Source organism: Chiloscyllium punctatum, chromosome 19 (assembly GCF_047496795.1).
Source record: "Chiloscyllium punctatum isolate Juve2018m chromosome 19, sChiPun1.3, whole genome shotgun sequence".
Taxonomy (NCBI): Eukaryota; Metazoa; Chordata; class Chondrichthyes; order Orectolobiformes; family Hemiscylliidae; genus Chiloscyllium; species Chiloscyllium punctatum.
Genome location: NC_092757.1, coordinates 85,206,887 through 85,232,284, shown reverse-complemented (window position 1 = coordinate 85,232,284; position 25,398 = coordinate 85,206,887). Strand labels below are relative to the sequence as shown.

Here is a 25,398-nt window from a genome sequence, read left to right as displayed (position 1 = left end):
ACCTCATGAGTAAAGGGCTCCTGTCATGATTGGAACCAAGTGGATCCTGCTGACTATGAGAGCCTTGACTGGGGATTTTAACCTGGTCCAATCAGAAAGCCTTGGCTGACCAATGTAACCAGAATCAAAACTGGCCATAAACAGGTCGAGGTCGCGGGCCGTAGAGGGGGTCGTTAGGGCCGACTGCCTGCCCCTCTTCCGCGGTTACGTTAGAGCCCGGGTGTCCTTGGAGAAGGAGCACGCGGTGTCCACCAACACCCTGGAGTTGTTCAGGGAGAGGTGGGCGCCACAGGGAGTGGAGTGCATTATTTCCCCCTCCAACTCTATTTTGATTTAGTCCCTGCCCTCCCCTTCACTGTTTTGATCACACAGCATTGCCCTTTGATGTGAAGGGCAGTGCTTGTCACTGGCCACTCAGGTGTTTTCCTATCTTCCTGGTGGTGGGAATTGAATAAAGATTCGTACACCTTGTGTCTCTCACTGTGTCTCACATCTGCACACACACAACATGAGTGCTGGGGAAAAATAAGCACTACTGCAGTTAGGCGGTAGTGTGGGGTAAAATAAATGAAAAAAAATAAAAAAAAAGAACAGGAGTGTCAGACATCCTGTTCACTCTAAAAAAGAAATAACCAGATTCAAAACTGGCCAACAACAGGTCCAGGCAGTGGGACGTGGAGGGGGTTGTTAGGGCCGACTGCCTGCCCCTCTTCCATGGCTACGTTAGAGCCCGGGTGTCCTTGGAGAAGGAGCACGCGGTGTCCACCAACACCCTGGAGCTGTTCAGGGAGAGGTGGGCGCCGCAGGGAGTGGAGTGCATTATTTCCCCCTCCAACTCTATTTTGATTTAACCCCTTCCCTCCCCTTCACTGTTTTGATCACACAGCATTGCCCTTTGATGTGAAGGGCAGTGCTTGTCACTGGCCACTCGGGTGTTTCCTTTCTTCCTCGTGGTGGAAACTAAATAAAGATTTTTCACTGTGTCTCACACCTGCACAAACGCGACATGGGTGCTGGGTAAAAATAAGCACTACCGCAGTTAGGCGATAGTGTGGGAGGAAGGAGAAAGTAAAAAAGAAAAAGAAAAAATACAGAAAAAAAAACAGAATCAACTTGTGAGTCTCCTCACTATGAAAATGCACCCTTGGTCTAGGAGATTTTCATGCCTCAGGCTCACGTCAATAATTCTGTCAGGTTTCTTGAGGAGCTCACCTGGAGAAAGCATGGTCATTGTCTGACGCAGTAGAACCTGGAGCCTGTTGCAATGAATCCCAAACCAGTGTTTCTGAACCGAAAGGAATTAGCCACAGAGTTGCACAGCATGGAAAAAGACCCTTTGGTCTAACTCATCCAAGATATCCTAAATTAATCTAGTCCCATTTGCCCATATCCCTTTAAATTCTTCGTATTCTGATACAAAAAACCCAGAATCTAGTCAATGGTAGTCCCAGGCTGGTGATTGTGGCGGAGGTATACCCCATGGATGCTAATACTGTCATTGGGCCAACTACTCTGAGATGGTGGCTGAGTTGGACTTGCTCCCTAAAAAGGAGCAACCTTTTTTAAAGAGAATGGTATAGCTTGGTAGGAAGGAACTAAGAGACAAGCATGGAGCGTTATGCTGGAACTATGCAGGAGACAGTCTAGGTCAGAGTAACATGAACCTTTCTCTGAATAGCCTCTTTACAGCATGTTGGAGTAAGTAGTTTTGCAAATGTCCATTGGCTTTCATATACTTATCGGTGACTATTTATGAAATCTCCAGCTATGGCTCTATAGCTGATTGGCTCAACATGGTATATATTACATAAAACCTATATATGTGGAGAGGGTGAGGTAATAAAATGAATCAGTTGGACTAGCAATCTATTTATTTTGTAATCTGTAATGAACCCTGCGCCACCATTGCCACGGCTAACTGAATTTACATCAAATGTTTACAACAGTTTTGACAGCTCTTTCATTAATATTAATGACTGATCTGCAACAAACGGTTGTATTATTTTTAGACCTCTCTAATTGGGTAGTCATTGCTCATCTGTAAACCAAATGAGATAATATTTGTAGCCATGGAAACAGAGGCCACAATCTCCCTGTTAATGTTGCTTATATTAAAATGTTACTCAGTTAAAAAGACCATTGCTCCTCCAATTCAACAGTTTCCCTGCAACTTTATCCAAACTGTTCAGTCATAGGTGATCCCTTGCTGCAGTTTGTATTGTCTACACTCTTCCTATCCACCATGACTGCAGTCACATGGTCAACACCCTTCCCATCCACTACCAGTACAGTCACATGGTCTGCACATTTCCCATCCACCACCAGAGAAGTCACATGGTCAACACCCTTCTGATCTGCAACCAGTGCAGTCATATGGTCTACACCCTTCCCATCCACCACCAATGCAGTCACATGGTTGACACCCTACCATCTACTACCAGTGCAGTCACATGGTCTATATCCTTCCCATCCACCACCAGTACCATCACATGGTCCTTCTCATCTACTGGCATTGTCTGACATCTTCCTTGAGAACAGCAGCTACTGCTCTCAATGTAAGAAAAGTCCCACCTCCTGCAGACCCATATAACGTATAAAGATATTGAGAGGTGTAAGGCAAAGGTGAGTCCACAATGTCAAGTCACAGATTCAGCACAACTTCACTAAGTGGTGGAATAGGCTGAGGGACAAATCGACCTCCTCGGATTGCTCTGCAGAGACTGTTCTCCTTAAAAGCAGACAGGGTAAAGCTGGTTACGTTGCAGCTGATCAAAACCATAAAGGGATTTTTATTGAGTAGATGGTGTGTAACTGTTTGCACCAGCAGCAGACTTGTTAAGCTGAGGAGGCAGATTTAATGTCATTGGCAAAAGGACCAGAGGACAATTAAGGAAAATTCTTTATGACAGCAAGTCATTATGATCTGCCACACTTGTCTCTGAAATAGTGGTACAATTGGATTCAAAATTAACTTTCAACAAAAGTGGAATAAATTGAATCTTTAAAAGGATAAAAAAAACCCCAGCAAGGTTGTGGGGAAGGTGTGCAGGAGCAGCATTTATTGGCTCGAGCAATGGAATGGCTTCCGCCTGTCCTGTATCCACTGTGTCCTGACAATCATCTGCCAACTGCACCTGAGAAGGTAATTAATCTCAAAACTGGGAACGATAATCATGATGGGAATTGTTGTCTGCATTCCCAGTGAGTGAATAGGGACTGGGTTGAGTGGTCTTTTGACCTCTTGGAAGGAACCAGATGCGTGCTGTGGAGGGTGTGTGTTGGTGAGACTGAGGTGGGATGAACAGTTGAGTAAATGTCTAGGCCCAGTCAGGCACGACATCGTATGGAATGCTGGTTTCCAAGTGGAGTTCAGCCGTAATGAATCATCTGCTCGCTCTGACATTTCTTTCTTAGAAACCTCTCCCCATAACCCTCTTATCCTTTTAGCTGTTAGAACTATATCCAACTCCTCAAACTTCCAATGTTTTGACCTCAACTGCTTTCTGTGGCAGAGAATTCCACTCTGTGGATAAAGAGATTTTTCTGCATCTCAGTCTAAAGTGCCTACTCGGCATCCTTAGATTCTAAACCCCGGTAATGGACTCCGTAGTCATTGGGAATATCCTCCATGCATTTACTGACTAGTCCTGTTAGGTGGGATCTTTCTTGGTTAATTTACAGAAGTCAATCCTTTGACAACAGCTAGGGGTTTACACTTGTCACAATGCGCAGGGAGAATTCATTATCTATCTACCTCTCTATTTATTCCTGAAGAGGGGCTTATGCCCGAAACATCGATTCTCCTTCTCCTTTGAAGCTGCCTGACCTGCTGCGCTTTTCCAGCAACACATTCTTAATCTCTCTATTTATGTCTACCATCGGTGTTTCAGGAGAGACATTACCACTGAGCCACATAACCCTCAAAACCCAGCTCTGTGGTTTCTGATAAACCATCACCAAAGCACGAGGGTCACCAATTCAACAATTACCAGCACTGACCACCAGGGGCAGTGCAACAGCAACAAAAGGGAAGGGCTTGAGGGAACAAAATTAAAATGGAGTTGCGGAGTAAAACAATACACTCTTAACCCTGCAATACCCACTTCTCTCTATAGACATTGAGAGTCTTGATGGATGTACTTCCTCTCCAAGGACACACTCGCTCAAACATAGCCGGGAAAAACAAGCAGAGACTAAAAAGGCAGAGAGGGTTGGGGAGGGGAAGATGTTCTTGGTGGTGGGGTCCAGTTGGAGTTGATGGAAGTGTTTAAGGATGATGTGTTGGATACGGAGACTAGTGGGGTGGTAAGTGAGGACAAGGGGTCCCTGTCATTATTGCATTTGGAGGGGAATGGGTTTAGGGCAGTTGAGCAGGAATAGAGGTGGTGTGGTGGAGGGTTGTCTGGATGACAGAGGGGGGAAAGCACGTTGTTCGAAATAGGTGGACATCTGGGATGCTTGGGAGTGAAATGTCTCCTTATCTGAGCAGACACTGCAGAGGCAGAGGGATTGGGAGAACGGAATGGAGGTCTTGCAGGATACTGGGTGGGAGGAGGTGTAATCCAGGTAGTTGTGAATCTGTTGGTTTGTAGTAAACATCTGTCTGGAGACTATCACTGGAGATGGAAATGGAGAGGTTAAGAAAGGGGAGGGAGGTGTCCAAGATGGACCAAGTGCATTTGAAGGTTGGGTGGAAGTTGTGGGTGAAGTCAATGAACTGCTCCAGTTCAGCCTGGGTGCAGGAGAGGCAGGTAGTCAGAAACCATGGTCCCCTCCACATCCCGCTGCCTGGACCTGTAGGTGGGCCACACACCCAGGAGCAGACCCATAAGGAGGTCCTCTGACTCACACCCACCACCACCTCCATACCGGGTGTCCATCTGAGTCTCACTGCATCTGACCTCAAACGTCTGGATCTCCAGCACAGCTCCTCTAGGATCCAAAGTCTCCCAAAGCCAAAGTGGGAAATCAGGAGGACTCTGTCGGCCATTTCTCAGTGTTTGATCTCAAGGCTGTTTGCCTTGCATCCCTACCTCACCCACCGGATATATTTGAAAGAATTGGACAAAATTGGGCAAAACCTTTTTTATCATGAAGATGCTACTCCGTTAAGGATGGTCTCTTCGCAAGATCTCGGAGATTGTTTGACTAAAGCATGGCAGGAATGCAAGGGCCAAGCCTAGGGAAGAAAGTTGGAACGGTTTTCAGGATATTCCAAATACCCAACCTACCGATGGAAGTACTTCCTGAAGTCTCATAATGTCAGAAACATGGCAGCCAATTTGTGCCCAGCAAGCTTCCACAAATAGCAAAGTGAGAATGACCAGATAATGGTCTTTGAAGACTTTTAGTTGAGGCATAAAAATATTGGCCAGTAGTTCAGCTATAGCACCCCCTGCCTTCCTGCTGTTATTATGGTATTGGCCATGGGGGTCATTTCAATCGGCCAGAGAGGTAGATGGGGCATCAGTTAAACTCCACCTCTGGCATGTGCAGAAATGCTCAGAACGCGTGTAAGTCGACTTGGGACCCCACTGTTGAGGTACAATGGACACTAGCTCAGGAACCTACACTGCCCCACACATCTCATAACATGTCTACGTGAGGCACCATTTGCTTGTAGTACGTGCACCCTTTAAACTGAGAAAAGAGATTCCATTTCAAACAAGTCGAAATGTGGGGTGTTTGTAATTTAAAACGTCTCAGGTGAACCTGCTTTGTAAAGCCACGCAGCATGCGATAGTCAGATTACAGACATTGTGTTCCGTCTTCCTACGCAGTCTCAGATATGAGTGCACACTAGTCATGGGCCTCTCATTAAAAAGACTCTAAAGAAAACAGGCTGTCTTTAGCTTACTCTTCAATACAATGCTTTCTGATATTCCCTAACCTCTCGCAGCAGTCACAATGTTTGTGGATCCCTCATTAAAGCAGGAAATAAATCAAATGCTTTCTCGATAACATGCTCCTGTTACACAAACAAACCATTTCAAATAATCTTGTGGGTGTTGCAGTAAAATATAACATTGGGTTGGTGAAGCTCTCAGACTTCATTGAATGAAAACAGTGGAAAAACTACCTGGTCGTACATTCTGCCTGTTATAAATGCTTAAACTGTACAGCAGTGCAGTGAAAAACAACGGTGAGCTGTGTACCAGTGTCCTGTATAACAGTGGGAGAAAGTGAGGACCGCTGAGTGGAGAGTGTGGTGCTGGAAAAGCACAGCTGGTCAGGCAGCATCTGAGGAGCAGGAAAATCGGTGTTTCAGGCATAAGCCCTTCATCAGGAACCTACATTCCTGATGAACAGCTTATGCCTGAAACGTTGATTCTCCTGCTCCTCAGATGCTGCCTGACCTACTGTGCTTTTCCAGCACCACACTCTCGACTACTAGATAACAGTGAGTTGTATACCATTGCGAGGTATATCAGTGCAGTTTATACCAGTGAGCTGTGTACCATTATGGGGTATAACACTGAGCACCAGTGAATTTGATAGATTTTTACAACAATCAATGATAATTCTGTGGCTCCCATTACTTAGACTAGCTTTCAATTCCAGATTTTCTGTTACTGATTCAATTTAAGTTTTCATCATCTACCAGAGCAGGATTTGAACCCATGTCCGTACAGCATTTGCCTGGGCCTTTTGACTACTAGTCCAGCCACATTGCCACTGTAGTCCCATTTCCCCTTCAGTCAGATCTTGATGAGCTAAAGTTTCTTTCAGTTAAACACTGTGACTGCTAAAGCCCCTGTTTTAAATGCCCCACCACTAAATCTGTTCCACAGTCACCAGCTTCATCCAATTAGACAAACAGGAGCATCTCAAGGTGGACAAGTCAACGTTTTGGGTATTAACCCTTCCTGTTCTGAAGAAGGGTAAATACCTGAAATGTTGACTTCTCCACCTCTTGATGCGACTTGGCTTGTTGTGTTCTTCTATACTCCCATTTGTCTACAGATTCCAGCATCTGCAGCTTTTTTTGTCTCTAACCAAGCTTCATCCATAGAGTCATAGAGATGTACAGCATGGAAACAGACCCTTCGGTCCAACCTGTCCATGCCGACCAGGACATCCCAACCCAATCTAGTCCCACCTGCCAGCACCTGGCCCATATCCCTCCAAACCCTTCCTACTCATATACCCATCCAGATGCCTCTTAAATGTTGTAATTGTACCAGCCTCCACCACTTCCTCTGGCAGCTCATTCCATACGCCCCGGCCACCAAATCAGATTGTATCAGACTGTTCCCTGACCTGGCGTCCACTCCTTCAGGACAACTGTCTCCTCCCATCACAAAAATATCCTCTGTCTCCATCTCAACCTCAACTCATCTCCTGCTATGATCATGTCATCTATGATCTTGGTACTCTTCCTATATTGTCCTGGTCAGCTTCCTCCCTTCCATTGTCCATGAGCGTCGGTACATCCTAATCTCTGTTGACCGACACAAACCAGCAGCACCTCCATCGTAAAATTCTCATCCTTGTATTCAATTCGCTGCATGAGTGAGTACCTTCCTATATCTCGACAGTCATCCCCAGGTATGACCCTCTGCATTCCGCCAACTCTGTGCAATATTACGTTCCTTTACCTCCTCCTATTGGCCATACTATTGATAGCCTAAAGTCCAAATCTCTAAGAATTCCTTTTCTAAGCCTCTATAGCTCTCTCTACACCTTTAAAACATTGACTAAGCTTTTTGCCACTGATGCAAGTATTTCATGGTGTAGCTCAGTGTTTGTCAGCTACTCCTGTGAGGCGGCTTGACAAAGATTCTCCTCAATGTAATGTCACAATCATTGTCCTTTCCTATTTACCCAGTTTCCCCAATGCCATAACACCATAAGAAATAGGAACAGGAGAAGGCCATTTGGCCCATCGAACCTGCTCCACCACTCAACAGGATCATAGTTGATCTGACACTTCTAATTCCCACTTTCCTGCCATTTCCCCATAATCCTTGATTTCCCCAACTGATCAAGAATTTATCGATCTCAGTCCTGTATATATAAAGGACTCTGCCGCACAGCTCTCTGTGCAAGGAGTTCTAAAGACTTTTAACCCTCTGGTAGATGGAGTTCTTCCTCATCTCAACCTGAAATTTGTGCCCCTTTATTCTGAGACTGTACCCTCTGGATCTAGACAGTCTTGTGAGGGGGAAACATCCTCTCAGCATTGACCCTGTGAAGCCCCTTAAGAATCCTGTTTCAATGTGATCACCTCTCATTCTTCCAAATTCGGGAGTGTGGTGCTGGAAAAGCACAGCAGCTGGGGCAGCATCCAAGGAGCAGGAGAATCATCATTTCGGGCACCTTTTGCGTGCAATCTCGATTCTCCTGTTCCTTGGATGCTGTCTGACCAGCTGTGCTTTTCCAGCGCCACACTCTCAACTCTGATCTCCAGCATCTGCAGTCCTCACCCTCTCCTCGTTCTTCCAAATGTCTGGAAGAGTCAACGCAGGGACATACAGCAAACTGCCCATTTTACTGGGTCTCCTAGAGTCATAGAAATGTACAACAAGGAAACAGACCATTCATTCCAACTCGTCCATGCCGATGAGATATCCTACATTAATCTAGTCCCATTTACCAGCATTTGGCCCATATCCCTCTAACCTCTTCCTATTCATATACCCATCCAGATGCCTTTTAAATGTTGTAATTGTACCAGCTTCCACCACTCCCTCTGGTATCTCATTCCATACATGCACCATTCTCTGCGTGAAAAAGTTACCCCTCAGATTCATTTTAAATCTTTCCCCTCTCACCTTAAACCCATGCCCTCTAGTTTCAGACTCCCCCACCCTTGATTATTCACCCTATCCATGCCCCTCCTGATTTCATCTCCCATGTGGTCTCTACTGAAACTACGTCTCCTGGTCTCTATCTTTCTTGCAGTTTAAAATATTGTTTTTGTTTTTTTTAAGTCTCCAAAACAAAGCAAGTAATTACTGCTCCAAGAAATCAAGGAAATCAACTCTAGCTCTGAGAAAAATCTCAAAAAGAGGAACAGCTCTTACAACCAGGATTCTCTGCCATCCACCATTTTGGATCTGATACTTGGTTCCAGCCATGGAGGAACGCCACGAAGGCTGAGAATTTATCACCCAGAGGATGAGGAAGCCAGATCCCAAAGTGCTAAACATCGAATACAACACATCAACGCAGTGAGCGACTGAGAGAAAGGAATTCAATCCATGGGCATCAGAGGAGGGAGAATGTTTTCTATCAGACACTGTTTAACAATCACATAACAAGGGGACTTGACTGATACGCATCCTGTTCAAGATTAACAGCAGGCAGGGACTAAAATGTGGTAATTAGTTCATTTTTTTGCCTTTAATAATGTATAATTGCAAATGCAAGCTACATTAATTAAAAAAAAATTATCCGTTCGGAGATAAGAATATGTTTTCTGATTTAGTGCCTTATGACACACTTTCTCTCATTAAAGATTGAAGATTCTTATTAAATAATTCACGGTTGATATCACCCCATTTCTTGTGCACATAAGCATCTCTAATGGTTTGTAGTAGAGATGATTTGTCAAAATTTCAGTGTTTGAGAAAGCATAGGGCTATTGACAGGTTTTGTTACGGTGCTGTCCAAATCCATTTACTGGCTTCAGCAGCTTAAGGTACATCACAAAATGCATACAGGCTCTGCTATCTCCCATCCCATACCAAGTATGCAACCGTGACAACAGAGCCGGTTGGGGTTTTGCAAAGCATGGCACTACGATTAATGAGGTGTGCACTGGCTGACTGTCCCAAGGTCAGACCTGTGGGCACTGTCTCCATGTCCCTGCAGTTACCCCCTCTGTCCCTCTTTCAACCCCTCCCCTTCTTCCTTTGTACTCACAGACCACAATCTTTGATCACCTCCCCACCCCAACATCCATGGCCCCATGCCCAGATGAACTTAAAGTCCAAATCTGTGCCAGCTCTCACTCTCAGCAAATCACGTGTGGGCTTTGAGATGTGACATGGAAACTTTCTTGCTTAAAATGTAAACAAAGTTTAGTAGTTAACTGTCAGCCTTCATTAACCAGGGCATTCTCCATAATAATGCCTCTACCAATCAGAGTGACTTGCCAACCAAACAGCACTGTTCTCATACAGTATAAAGGTTGATTTCCCTTTGCCATTTATTACCAATGCGCTGGTAAATAAAATAAATAGTGATGACATATTCGCAACATAGTGCCCATTCTTAGATGTGAATCCACAAACGGACAATATATGCTGCATACTCCTGAGTGTGCAAGGACCTACACTGAAAACCAGTTTAGGATTGTCAGTTGGACTCACAGTGTGGCACACTTGGGTATACTAGATCCTATGTAAATTAATGCACAGGATCTATTCTTTGCAGGAGGAGAGAATATGCACACATGCTTTACTTAAAAAAAGGAGACAGCCATTCTCTGCTTCATTTCCCAGGGCAATGCCTTGACCAATCAGTGAACCTACCTGGTTTAAAATTTAAATAAAGCTTGGTAACTGTTGGTCATCATTACCTGGTGTATTCTCCACTGTACTGCCTCCACCAATCAGAGTCCACTTGCTAACTAAACAGCATATCTCACCAGTATAAATGTTTTTTTTTCAACTTTTGTATTTCTTTTCAAAGCCCTGATAACTACATGTTAAAAAGGACTTTGACAAAGATTGATCCATTTTCAGCGATAGAGAAGTTGTTAAACTTTCCATACAGCAAGTCATAGAGCTGTATGACATGGAAACAAACCCTTTAGTCCAACCTGCCCATGCCAATCAAATATCCTAAATTAATCCAGTCCCATTTGCCAGCACCCGAACCATATCCCTCTAAACCCTTCCTATCCATACACCCATCCAGATGCCTTTTAAATGCTGTAATTGTACCAGCCTCCACCACTTCCTCTGGCAGCTCATTCCATACACGTACCACCCTCTGCATGAAAAAGTTGCCCCTTAGGTCCCTTTTAGATCTTTCCCCTCTCACCCTGAACCTTTGCCCTCTAGTTCTGGACTCCCCGACCCCAGGGGAAAGACTTTGTCTACTTATCCTATCCATGTCCCTCATGATTTTATAAACCTCTATAAGGTCACCCCTCAGCCTCTGATGCTCCAGGGAAAACAGCCCCCAGCCTGTTCAGCTTCTCCCTATAGTTCAACCCCTCAAACCCTGGCAAAATCCTTGTACATTTTTTCTGAACCCTTTCAAGTTTCGCAACATCCTTCCGATAGGAGGGATACCAGAACTGCATGCAATATTCCAAAAGTGACCAAACCAATGTCCTGTATAGCGCAACATGACCTCCCACCTCCTGTACTCAATACTCTGACCAATCAAGGAAATCATAAGGAGAATCAGGCAGCATGGAGAAGATGGATCAAATGGGACTTCTTCTGTGCCATACAGGGCACTCAAGGCAACAATGGATAAGCAATAAAAGTTGGCCCATGTGAGTGAATACAAAACAAGTTTTGATCAACCTATTTTTTGTATCAGGCTTAATAATGGCTGACAATACAGCGTTCAGATTCGGGATCAGTAAATGTTGAATGATGTGGAGTCACTGCTAGTGAACGGGAGAGCAATATGAATGAAAAAATAAACTTTTATTTCTAAAGATGTGGGTCTTTATTGGCCACCACTTAGACTCAGCCTACAGTGCACACAGCGGGTGGTGTTCAAGGCCAACAGATTGGGAAATATTAAGGCACAGCTCAGTAAGTCAGTGAGGGGTGACTTCTCTTAGACATGTTCACAACACTGTGCCTGTGGCAGCAATTTCCGGCAACAATTTACAAACTAATCACACTGCTCTGCTATCCCCGTCCATTTCCCGATCTCTCCAAGCTACAGAATTCCAATGGATTTCAACCTTTCACAAAAGCAACAGAGAATTCCAATTACGGAGCTTACTGTAGGAGTCCTGCTGTTGTTCAGCATTCCAATCATTCACTCCCCCCACCGTCTGAAACCTTTCTGCTCACTGGTACTGTACACAGTTCCTAATCCAAGGATAAAATGTGTCCCAGAATATTACCTATTGGTTTTAATGTTCGATGCACTAAATACCCTCAAATCCACTTTCACAAATTTGTTCAGAGATTGCAGGGTGAATTAATTAAATGTAAAATGCAGAGTTTTACTCCGAGATTTTGTTAAAAGTCAATATCTGAATCACTGATTAAACAGACTGGAAAATGTGCAAATGGGTTATTTTTGTCTCTGCATTATATTAAGCCTGAATTCAACATAAAACCAGCAAACTAATGTCACGTTTATCAAGCCAGTAATGGGTTTATTAATTGAGCGATGAGTTAATTAGACCAGCAATGAGTTAATCAAATAAATAATGAGTTTATTAAATGAGCAATGAATGTATCAAGCAACAGCGAGTTGACTAAATGAGTGATGAGTTGATTAAATGAGAAATGGGTTTATTAAACCAACAATCAAACGGGTGCTGCATTTAACAAACTGACAATAAGTTTATTAAACTGGCAATGAGTTTATCAGATTCTGACTGACACCATAACAATCCCAGTAAAGATCCAAACACAAAACAACTCCACTGACTTGCAGCTATTCCCGGGGATAATTCCTCAGCAACAGCAAAAAGTTACTGTGTGAACTTGAGGAGTATTCTCTTTTTTTCTCAGTGGTCTCAGACAAAACCCATTGAGTCGTAGAGACGTACAACACGGAAACAGTCCCTTCGGTCCAACATGTCCATGCCGAACAGATATCCTAAATTAACCTCGTCCTCTTTGCCAGAATTTGGCCCATGTCCCTCTAAATCCTTCCTATTCATATGCCCATCCAGGTGCCTTTTAAATGCTGTAATTGTACCAGCCTCCACTACTTCCTCTGGCAGCTCATTCCATACACACACCACCCTCTGTGTGAAAAAAATGCCCCTTACGTCCCTTTTAAATCTTTCCCCTCTCACCTTAAACCCATGCCCCCTAATTTTGGACTCTCCCATACCAGGGAAGAGACCTTGTCTATTTACCCTATCCATGCCCCTCATAGACTTTATAAACCTCTATGAGGTCACCCCTCAGCCCCCAAGGAAAACAGCCCCAGCCTATTCAGTCTCTCTCTCAATAGCTCAAACCCTCCAATTCTGGCAACATCCTTGTAAATCTTTTCTGAGCCCTTTCAAGCTTCATAACATCCTTCCTATAGCAGGGAGACCAGAACTTGAATTCAGTATTCCACGTCCAACTATCCAACAAACATCTTTCAGATTTCAAAGGATAGCCACAGAGGTATCTGAAACTGGAAACATACATCAAAACAGTGTCAACGATGGCACTGAATCATAATCCTGTTCCTGGATTACACTGGTATACCTGTTCTCAAGAAGCACATTTCCATACTGACAAGTGGAGTGTTATATTCCTCACCATCAGGGTCTGTGGCTCCTTATCTGGGCCATGAGATTGACTTGTATGTTTATCTCATCACACCTCTAACACTAAAGGACAAATACAGACAGAGCATTAGGGGTTGAGTAGTGCTGCTCTGTTCCACACATAGAATCAGGACGTACAGAAGAGGCTCTTTGGCCCATTGAGTCTGGATCACCAAAAGTATATCACTACAGGTAGTGCTGGGATAACACGTGTTTCAGCAGTGTGGTTTGGCTATAACAGCACTGAAGAATTAGGGAACGATATTTTCGAGGATGCTTACCTCCATTGGCAATCATGCGATTCCAGCAGGGATTGTTGGATACTTGGATATGGAATACTGCGTTCAGTTCTGGTCTCCCTGCTGGAGGAAGGATGTTGTGAAATTTGAAAGGGTTCAGAAAAGATTTACAGGGATGGCGCCAGGATTGGAGGGTTTGAGCTATAGGGAAACGATGAACAGGCTGGGACTGTTTTCCCTGGAGCATCGGAGGCTGATGGGGGACCTTATAGAGGTTTATAAAATCATGAGGTACATGGATAGGGTAAATAGACAGTGCACTTTGTTCTGCGTATGCACTGATGTCAGCTGCTAACACAGCAGCTTTCTGAGAGGTATTGTACAGAGAGCAGCTGTCTTCCATAGTTTTAAATGTACAGTGTTAAATTTACTTTTGTTTTGTTAATATATACTTTGGATTATACTTTGCGTTAGAGTTTTGGGTGATTTTTGAGCAATCAAGAAAGATACTTTTGATGGTCTGTCCCTAGCCTCACTTTTCCCGTAGGCTCCATTATTTGTATTAATCAAGGTTTCACTGGATCGCAACTATGGTGTTATAGGAGAATGACCTGTACCTACACTCGGCCCTTAGCCTTGAATGTTATGACTCTTCAAATGTTTGTCCAAATGATTTTTAATGTTTGTGAGGTTTCCCGCCTCAGCTACCCTCCCAGACAGTGCATTCTTAGAGCCTTCCACCCTCTAATATTGGGACACTGATAATTGGGCAGAACCTCATCATTGAGGTACAGAGTGCTTCAGCACCTCCTGCTGTTCATCACTGGTAAAACAACAGCCTCTGTGGGGTTGTGTGAGCTCTAGTTGAATTTTTAACATGCTCAATGGAATTTGTTTACTAGTAAGCGTTCCTGAATGGTCGGTGACTTACCACTACCCTGTCACCAATAATTCACGGTGTTTTGTTTACAGTGATGCCTATTCGAGTTATTTTCCGAGTCAACCTGTTCAGAGATATCATGACACACCTCGGGAGCAGGTGGGATCTGAACCTAGGTCAGAAGTAAGGATACTGCCACTGTACCATAAGAGTCCTGATATTAATTGCATTCTTGGTTTCAACCCCAGAGGCATCAATATAGAATTCTACTCATAAAATTGTCACGTCTGATTGGAGATTTCATCACTGGATACTTAACACACCCATTATCACAAAGCTCCATCTTCCCCTAGCCAATCACAAAGCAGACAGGAACACTGAAACCCAGTTGGCGGCCCGGGTGTCCTTGGAGAAGGAGCACGCGGGTGTCCACTGACACCCTGGAGTTGTGACTGGCCAAAAAAAAAAAAAAAAAAAAACCAGGAGAGGGGCTGCAAGTATTAGTTAGTTATAAAATAAAATGGTTTAACCTGTATGATAGATCTACCATAGATTTTGAACAACCTCAGTTTGACACTTTTTATTCTTACTGAATAGCTGTCAAGAGCATTTAAAGAGAAAAAAAAAGAAACCCAGTTGGCTAACCCTTGACTTCTCAATCAGTCAAAGTTCTGCCCAATCCCAATAACTAACAAGACTCCAGCATTCAAAGAAAATGAGGGGAAGAAAACAACTTGTTTAATGCCACCCTCCCCTCCATGAATCTTCTTCCTCCTTCACTGACAGAGATTGAAAATACTTTTTTGGATGTTCCAGGACATTCCTGGAGAGCTGGCAACCCTAGCTCTGTGAGACTAGAGGCACTATATAGTGTCAAAGAGTCATACAGCACTGAAACAGACCCTTTGGTCCAACCGGTCCATGCCGAACATAATCCCAAACAAAACTAGTCCCACCTGCCTGCTCCTGGCCCATCTCCCTCCAAACATTTCTTATTCCTGGACTTATCCAAATGTCTTTCAAACGTTGCAACTGTGCCCACATCCACCACTTCCTCAGGAAGTTCATTCCACACATGAACCACCCTCTGTTTAAAAAAATTACCTCCACGTCTTTTTTAAATCTCTCTCCTCTCACCTTGAGTATGTGCCCCCAGTCTTAAAATACCCCATCCTAAGGAAAACACACCTACAATTAACCCTATCTACACCCCTCATGATTTTATAAACCTGTATCAGGTCACCTCTCAACTTCTTACACTCCAGTGAAAAAAGTCCCAACCTATCCAGCCTTTCTTTATAACTCAAACCTCTCATACCCGGCAACATCCCAGTATGGGTGGCACGGTGGCACAGTGGTTAGCACTGCTGCCTCACAGCGCCAGAGACCCGGGTTCAATTCCCGCCTCAGGTGACTGTGTGGAGTTTGCACGTTCTCCCTGTGTCTGCGTGGGTTTCCTCCGGGTGCTCGGGTTTCCTCCCACAGTCCAAAGATGTGCAGGTTAGGTGAATTGGCCATGCTAAATTGCCTGTAGTGTTAGGTGTAGGGGAATGGGTCTGGGTGGATGGTGGGTCGGTGTGGACTTGTTGGGCCGAAGGGCCTGTTTCCACACTGTATCTAAATCCCTTCTGAACTGTCTCCAGCTCAATAGTATCCTTCCTAATAACTAGGTGACCAGAACATGACACAGACATGCTGAAGATTTTGAAAAACTAGCTATTCACTGAAAAATAATTGCCTTTGCAGTGCTGAGCACAGGCATGCAGGAAATCGAACACTCTCTCTCTGGTGACAGAATACCTACACTTTTAACATAGCGGCATGGCACCCTTAGAGGTAAGGATATGGTCCATCATATGAGCATTGTTCTAATGGCATCGATGACTGATCTAGTCGTAAGTGTCCTGTCGACTGGATTCCATTTTATTGAGGAAAGTCAAATTGCCGAAACTTTGTTGACACGTTGACTCTGATTGGCTGAGATGTTACCATGAGGAAAACATCAGCAAGCTACTGGATCCCCAACTTTCCCGGTACTACAACAGAAGTGTAAGGCTTGAACATATTTCTCTTGTTTATCGTGAACAGATCCTCGTGCATGAATATGTGTCACTGTCAGCTAAAAGGTTAGTCATATTAGAGGCTCGACTGACTGTCGTAAATTGTTTAGTTTTTTGCAGTGTAGATTCACATCAGCTCCCTGGTGAAACATACTGTGGCCACAATATCCTTTGAGTCCAAGATCTGAACAAGCCAGGAATACCAGATTACTTCATCTCGGAGTTATTGGGGTCAGATTTACAAGCCGATTCCACTTGGAGGATTGAGGTTTACATTATTGATTGGGTGAGGCTATTAAAGATAAAGAGACCTCACAGTACCAAAGATCTGACTGGATGATAGAACAGGTTGGAAGGGCTGAACAGCCTCCTCCTATTCCCATAACACATGGGAGCAGAGGTAGGCCATCCAGACCATCAAATTTGCTCTGCCATCCAACGTGATCACGGCTGATCTGATAAACCTCGGCTCCACTTTCCTGACAATCCTCAATGCCCCTTACTGATTAAAAATCTGTCGATCTCAGCCTTGAATATACCTGATGTCCCAACCCCAACAGCGCTCTGTGGAAAACAATTCCACGGATTCACAATCTTCTGAGAGAAGAAGTTCCTTTGCATCTCTGTCTCAAAGGTCTGCCACTGTTTTCTGAGATGATGCCCTCTGGGTCTACACTCTCGCGCAAGGGGAAGCAAGTCTCTGTTCTCCTCTGTCAAATCTCCTTAAGGAGTCCAGGCAAAACCTCTTGGAAAAGACTTGGGAGAGGGCTTTGGCTGTCAGAGGCCTCCCTATCTGGTTTGATAAAAGGTTCCGATATAACGGAGCAGCTCTGTTCTCGGATGATCCCACATTGGAAGAAACTCGTGTAACAGCAGCACCATTTAAACCAATGGGATCGGAATTGCCAATACAGGTAAGGACGGTTCGCGTACTACAACTGCTTCAATCACGTCATAGCCAATTCGTGATGAAGTAGTGTCGACAAAGCAGAACCAACTGTACAAGGTTGGCATTTTTCAGAGGAGACAGGGAACTCACTACTCTAGGGTTCTTACATCCTCAGGGACTTGGTACAAAATTGGCGGCACAATTTCCGGCCACGCCCTGCGGCAGATTGGCACAGAAGGGCTGCCCGCTGTCACCTGGCAGGTGAAGTGCCCACCTCTGACAGCAACAGCTCTCAAAAGGAAATGAGTTAAGTACATGACGGAAGAGGAGTTAAGGAGCTACACTTTAAGTCTGAGATGAAGCAGATGGAATTGAAGGAGACTTTGTATGAAACTCGGAAGACTAGTATCTCAGTGGGGCTGAGTGGTCTGTTTCTGCACTGCATTTTTGATGTAATTTATGTCATGACCTTGAACTGAAGAGCCAATCATTTTAATGAGCAGCTATCTGTATTTCCCCCCTCAAGCCGTGTGTGTTATAACATGGCTTTAATTTCCTCTTTGGATTACATTTTTACTGCATGTCTCTGTTTCCTTTGATTTCCATCGCGAGATGGAATAACTGCGACGGGGGTCTACATCTGTCAAGCTTTCGTGGCTTTTTTAAATTTTGGAGTCTGCTCTAAAGCCGTCCACGGTTTTGTGAGGTTGCAGTGCTGTTGCCCGCATTATTGAGGCAGCTTGCACAGACTCATGTAGGAGTGAAGCCAATTAGACAAGACTGGGCACCTCGCTGAGGTTTGCCTGCCCCTGGAGAGTTTATTAGCAATTTGTCTTTCTGGTTTTGGTCAAAGGCAACAAAAAGCACAAGTCCTTGCTTCCCGAAATAGTCAAACAAAAAAAAAAGTGGCAGTGTATTTATTTGAAATTCATAGCACACGGTCAGGCTATTCAGCCCAGCAGATCCATGCTAACACCTATGCTTCGTGTGAGTCTTTGCTCAGATGTTCTCTCCAAACCATATCAAGACATTCTTTCTTCTACCTTTCTCTATTGTCTGCCCCCATCAAGATTTCAATTAAGTGCATCACAACCACTAACCTCAAACAAGTGGTTGCATGCTCCCCATTCTACCCACTCCTCAGGTAAAGAGTTTGTTTCTGAATTCTTCATTGGAATCACTAGGAACTATCTTATATTTACTCCCCAGGGTCCAGTTTTGACTCCAAGTGGATACATGCTCCCTACACCAATTCATAAAAAAGAAATCTAGAATTAAAAATCTGTCGATCTCAGCCTTGAATATACCTAATGTCCCAACCCCAACAGCGCTTTGTGGAAAACAATTCCACAGAATCACAATCTTCTGAGTGAAGAAGTTCCCCAGCGTCTCTGTCTTTTATGTATGCTACTTTATTCTGAGATGATGCCCTCTGGGTCTAGAATCTCCTGCAAGGGGAGAAATGATGACCATTGTCAGCTGTCAGCAAAACCCATCTGGTTCACTTAATGTCCTTTAGGGAAGGAAACTGCCATCCTTACCTGGTCTGGCCTACATGTGACTCTAGACCCACAGCAATGTGGGTGACCCTTAAATGACCTCTGGGTAATTAGGTATGGGCAATAAACACTGGCCTATAAACAATGATGTCTGTGAATGATTGAAGAAAAAGAAAATCTACCCCACTCTAGAAACGTTAAGGTCCCTTTTGGATCTCACTCCAGCTGTGTCATTTCCTGACAGTTCTCAGTTCTGACATCATCCCAGCAAATGATTAGATTAAATTAGATTAGATTAGATTACTTACAGTGTGGAAACAGGCCCTTCGGCCCAACAAGTCCACACCGACCCGCCGAAGCGCAACCCACCTAGACCCATTCCCCTACATTTACCCCTTCACCTAACACTACGGGCAATTTAACTTGGCCAATTCACCTACCCTGCACATTTTTGGACTGTGGGAGGAAACCGGAGCACCCGGAGGAAACCTACACAGACACGGGGAGAACGTGCAAACTCCACACAGAGAGTTGCCTGACTTTTTTTTCCAATGCCTCTGGGGTGAAGCTGGTAAGAGTTACTTCAGGTGACGATACCAGGAAAGAAAGAGAGCCCTTCAGCCACACTTTCATGTTTCCTTCCAAAATGTGTCGATCTGAGGTGATGACCGTTTTGGAGTGACGCTACGTGAGCTGTGTGGGAAATTCTCAATGTTCTATTTCAAAAGAGGCACCTAAACACTTGTTTTAAATTCAAGGCATGTCACACAAACGCACTGAGCAATCGGAGGTCAAACCTGCTAGTTGTAATTTCAGATGTGTGAGCACACAAAGCAACTTTCCAGATCAGGACACTGCCAATCTTGAGAAGCCTTGCTCCCTTGGAACACTTCCTAGCCCACTCCTATTCTCTGATATGCTGCTCAAAATGTAGAGGTGCTCTTTGCGTTTACATCCTGGTATTTTTGCTCTGTTGCCAGGCGGAGAAGCACGTGGTCTGACAAGATGTATGAATGGCCTTTGAGGCACTAGTCCACCACTGTCTGTAATCATGAAACCTGAACAACAGCAAGGGAATACATCGGCTGGCTGTATAAAACTTCAGTGTTGCTGAAAAGGAAGACTTGTTGCCAAAGCTTTTTGTCTTGCACTCATCAGGACATGTGCAACAAAGCCAAATCTCAAACAATCACAACAATGTACACCAAAGAGAAAAGGTGCTGACTGGTTAGCAAGTTGCCATGGAGAAAATAATGGGTAACTATAGAGTCTCAAAAGGTCTGAACATATCCCTGTTGTTTGCAGAGGATGGGTCCCTGAATATATGATACTGGTCAAACATAAAAGCCAGGTTTTGAGCTCGACCAAAAAGGTTTCGCAACATATTGCTTCTTTTGGTGATATTTAAGAAGCTGTGCCTTTATGGAGAAACATGGGACAGGAGAGTGATGTGACTATGGAATTGCTGAGATATTACCATCTGCAGTTACCATAAATCATCAAAATAAGCAAGAGAAAGGGAAGGCAAGAACATGGGACATATGCCACCATGGCATAGAGCCATAGAGTCATAGAGATGTACAGCATGGAAACAGACCCTTCAGTCCAACCTGTCATTGCCAACCAGATATCTCAACCCAATCTAGTCCCACCTGCCAGCACCCAGCCCATAACCCTCCAAACCCTTCATATTCATATACCCATCCAAATGCCTCTTAAATGTTGCAATTGTACCAGCCTCTATCACTCCCTCTGGCAGCTCATTCCATACACGTAACACCCTCTGCGTGAAAAAGTTGCCCCTTAGATCTCTTTCACCCTAAACCTAAACCCATGCCCTCTAGTTCTGGACTCCCCCACCCCAGGGAAAAGATTTTGCCTATTTACCCTATCCATAATTTTGTACACCTCTATAAGGTCACCCCTCAGCCTCCGACGCTCCAGGTGAAATCAGCCCCAGCCTGTTCAGCCTCTCCCTGTAGCTCAAACCCTCAACCCTGGCGACATCCTTGTAAATCTTTTCTGAACCCTTTCAAGTTTCACAACATCTTTCCGATAGGAAGGAGACCAAAACTGTACGCAATATTCCAACAGTGGACTAACCAATGTCCTGTACAGCTGCACCATGATATGAGGAAGAGAATGTTTTCGAGGAACCAGTTTCCGTTTTGGGTAAAGAAAAAGAACGAAACACTTGATTCCTTGAAACACCTTCCACCCGTCCTTCAACTCCCACCACACCTCTTCTGCCAGACAGGTTCCTCATCAACAAATCTGGTCTGATCATTCTGATTTCGGCTAAAGGGACTTGAATGCCAACCCCTGTAGTTAGGTATAAACCCAATGCAAGACGTTGGGAGAGAGTGGGTGGCTTCTTCTGGGAATCCTCTGTGGGAACCTTGTGTCCCGGTTACCAATGGAGACCCTCAGGGAGACTGTGTAAGCCTGCTCAGAGACAGCAGTATGTGGCATCATATCAATAATGTCTGGTTAACATCTGAGCACTCTTTAGGGATATACAAGTCCAATTTAACATTTTGCAGGGAGGTTGCACTCTGGCGAATAGAGGACAATATTCTAATTTTAAAAAAGGCCTTGGCATCCATTAAAAGATTGTCCAACCATGATAAAATAAGAACCCCCATAAGGTGGTAAACATTCAGAAAATTGTTTATCTCAATTCTCAGAAATGACTTCGCTAAAATATTGCACTTGAAAGAAGAAAAGCGATGTGTAAATTCGAGCAAGTAAAAGTTGGAATGTTCCCGTCACGTCATCCCTTGTTCCCGCCCTCCAAAGGAAAGCCCCATACCTTCCCAGTCTACGTTGGATCCAGGGAATCCCCATCAACTGAACTACAGCTGGCCTCCACATTCCTGAGCTAGGGAGAGTAATGCTTCCACCCCGGCATCCTGGGATTGGGATCATTGGTGACCCTCTACAGAGGCTGCACAGATGCACAATGCTCACCATCCAGTCATGTCACCAATGCAGCGGCAGTGGTGAATTGAGATGGTGGAACAGTTGTCAAAGCTTTGAGAAGTGCGGCTGCCCTCCCCAAAACCCAAAGGTTTGTGCGAGCTTGATAAGGTATTTGGAAGAAGTGGCATTAATGTGGCTCAGTACTTCAAGGTTAGGCCTGTAATACTGCCCTGTTAGATGAACCACTGACACAGGATTGCTAAACATCGCCAGAACACAGATTTTCAAACTTGTCCCTCAATACAAAGTTGGCGCTGGCTGGATATATGGTGCAGACCAATATTGTGAGACAATGGTGAAGAGGGGTTGGAGGCAAAGGAAGATTAAACATGGGAGAGGATCATGTATTAAATCTGCAGCAGAAAGATGATTGGAAATATGGGGATTGTCAGCAAAACCATTCCCCCAAGACCAAGCGAAGCAAATCTCAGTTGGCCCCAGTTTACTTATTACAACACTGCTTCAGCATGCCACATGCTAAATTCCAACTTGTGTCAAATACAGTCATAGCTATTACACAGTACAGTGTCACTGTCAAGATGGAGACTGGCCACAGGCCCCAGCCTCATCGAGGTGAGAACTCAGCTCCTTCAGGGAAAGGGATGTGGTGGGGATGGGGAGAACAACCTGGGAGCAGGGGTCACAGACAATCGTGTGTCGAGTTAGAGGGGACTCAACGGGCTGAGTGGGGGGGTACCCTATGCTATCCTCTAAGCAGATCCAGCGACACCGACCGTCAAAGGGAACACATCGAATATACAAGCATGCAACTCCGATCCATTGTCGCACAAAATAAAAACAAAACATACAGAACTAAAGAAGAGGAGATGCAGGCAGAGGAGAGTGGGAGATATGTTTATGAAACTGGAGGCATTGCGTATCACAGACAGAAAAAGATTTAAAGAAACAGGTGTTAAAACTGAATGGAAAACAAATACGACATCACTTCCTCAGAGTAGATATGGATTTCTCGTTTCCTTTTTTGTTTGATTTTGTGTGCGGCGTGTCTTATGTAAAGAACAAGCGACATGCAACTAACGTAGGAAGCTTCACATTGACAGGATTAATAGGCAAGGACAAACCTTCCTGCTCAGCACGCTCAGAAGAGTGTTTGAGATGGAGGTACGCAGGTCCGAGTGTAAGAGAGGCGGGATACACTGCCTCAGAAACACTCTCTCACAGCGGCCCCAACCAATCGAGAAAAAGAACAACAACAAAAAAAAACATAACTACTCACACACCCACCGACAGAGTCATGTAGCTCGCATGATTATATTCCAGCTGGCAGATCTGAGAGACGACCTGGAGATCCTGACAGGGCCAACACTATGGGGGGAATGAACCTAGATGCCAAATCCAGAAGGCTCACGGATCATTTTGATTCTGGATTGAGGGCCTCTCTCTTTATTTAACAACCCCCAATCCTGGCCCCCTCACCAACGCCTCCACCTTCCCTTTCTCTTGTCTTCTAATCCCTTTCTCCCAAGGTCAGAAACCCCAACTCAGGGAGTGGGCAAGGTCAGAAACCCCAACTCAGGGAGTGGACAAGGTCAGAAACCCCAACTCAGGGAGTGGGCAAAGTCAGAAACCCCAACTCAGGGAGTGGACAAGGTCAGAAACCCCAACTCAGGGAGTGGACAAGGTCAGAAACCCCAACTCAGGGAGTGGACAAGGTCAGAAACCCCAACTCAGGGAGTGGACAAGGTCAGAAACCCCAACTCAGGGAGTGGACAAGGTCAGAAACCCCAACTCAGGGAGTGGACAAGGTCAGAAACCCCAACTCAGGGAGTGGACAAGGTCAGAAACCCCAACTCAGGGAGTGGGTAAGGTCAGAAACCCCAACTCAGGGAGTGGACAAGGTCAGAAACCCCAACTCAGGGAGTGGACAAGGTCAGAAACCCCAACTCAGGGAGTGGGTAAGGTCAGAAATCCAACCTCAAGCAGAATGGATAACGCCAGAAACCCCAACTCAGGGAGTGGACAAGGTCAGAAATCCAAACTTAAGCAGAATGGACAAGGTCAGAAACCCCAACTCAGACAGAGCAGATGAGGTAAGCTGATTTGACCACAGACCTCTGTTACCTTGGCTCCAGGTCAAGTGCTGAAAGCAATGTAACAGCGATGCCTGAGAGGTTGGGGGGAGGGGGGGTGGTAAGGGAAGGGGTATGTTTAGTGGGTGTAACACCTTTCCTCCCCTCCCACCTCACCAGGCGCTTGGTGCTTCCCTACAGTGAGAATGGCAGAAGGCCGAAGAATTCCACAGCAAGTAGACACCAGAATCTCCATGGCAATGTTTCACGGCTCCGTGAGGTAGGAACTAGACTTGGTGCCACTGATTAAACTTTGGGAAAAAGTAAGAATTTAACAGACTACTTTCCGAAAAGTTTCAATTCGACTTCGCTGCTTGTTTCGAGGCAATTGATGAAAAGGCAGCACCCCAAAGTTTAATTAAAAATATCGGAGTAAAATGCCTTAAAGAGATTGGGCTTTCTGTACCAGGGTTGACTGACTGTGCAGTCTTTGAGGTAAAGTCACAGAGGGAAGATCAGAGAGGGTCTGGTGAGGGGAGGGGAGACTAGGACCTTTGGACTGGTCGTGGCAAAGCCCAACAGAACAGGAGAGCACAGTTTTTATGAGAGAAATAACAACTTCCTGTGCTGCTATCATTTATCAAGTGTTACTCGCAGTTTTGAGGAATCACAACAATTCCTCAAATATTCGCCATATTGATTATTGACTTAGAATTGGGAATGGAAGGCCACATAAAGGTGATGGTGCACCACGCAGTGAAAGTGTAAACTCGCCGAACTTTAGGCCGATTGTGTTCTGTGGGCAAAACCCGACCAAATGGATTTCAACATTGGTGATTGTTGTGCTACAGTAATAATAATAAACTGACCGCAGGTAAAGAGGGAGCTATCCCATTCTTTCTTCATCTTTCTAATCGCAGCCCAGTCACCCTTCCCACAGGGAGAGTCTGATTGAGTTCTGGGATGATCTGTAATCTGCCGGTCTAGCCTCAGGTAGATCTGTCCTAGCTTCTGAGTTGTTGTTGTTGGTTTGAGGCTGCACTAAAGTTCGAGCTCACTCAGCAGCGGAGGGTTCACTGCTTCCGGAGGCGAGAATAGAACGACTTGGAGCTCCAGGAGGTGAAGATCCAACCAAGACTCGCATTTATGTTGCGCTTTTCATGACCTCGGGATGTTCCCAAGCACTTTATAACTAATTGAGCACTCTGTACTCAGTGCTGAACTGTTGGAAATACTGCAGCCAATCTGTGTCCCACAAAAAAACTACACAATAAAACCAGATAATCTGCTTGAGTGATGTTGCTTGGGGATAAATGTTGGCCCAGGGAGAACACTCCTCGTCTTCAAGATGGTGTCACTGGACACGTTACATCAATCTGTTAGGGACCTACCTTATATT

General features: G+C 44.9%; 1 protein-coding gene across 24 annotated transcripts in view; it reads right to left on the bottom strand.

Annotated features, from left to right (window-relative positions):
* The window catches only part of LOC140491556 (RNA-binding protein Musashi homolog 2), a 573,466-nt gene that overhangs the window by 67,227 nt on the left and 480,841 nt on the right, over positions 1-25,398 (bottom strand). For 4 of the 24 annotated variants that reach the window (XM_072589920.1, XM_072589923.1, XM_072589924.1 and 1 more), the window contains exon 12: positions 23,052-23,144. The exons of the other annotated variants lie outside the window; for them this stretch is intronic. In XM_072589920.1, coding sequence (XP_072446021.1) covers positions 23,052-23,144 — 93 coding nt within the window. The remainder of the gene's footprint in view (positions 1-23,051; positions 23,145-25,398) is intronic. 24 annotated transcript variants of the gene reach the window in all.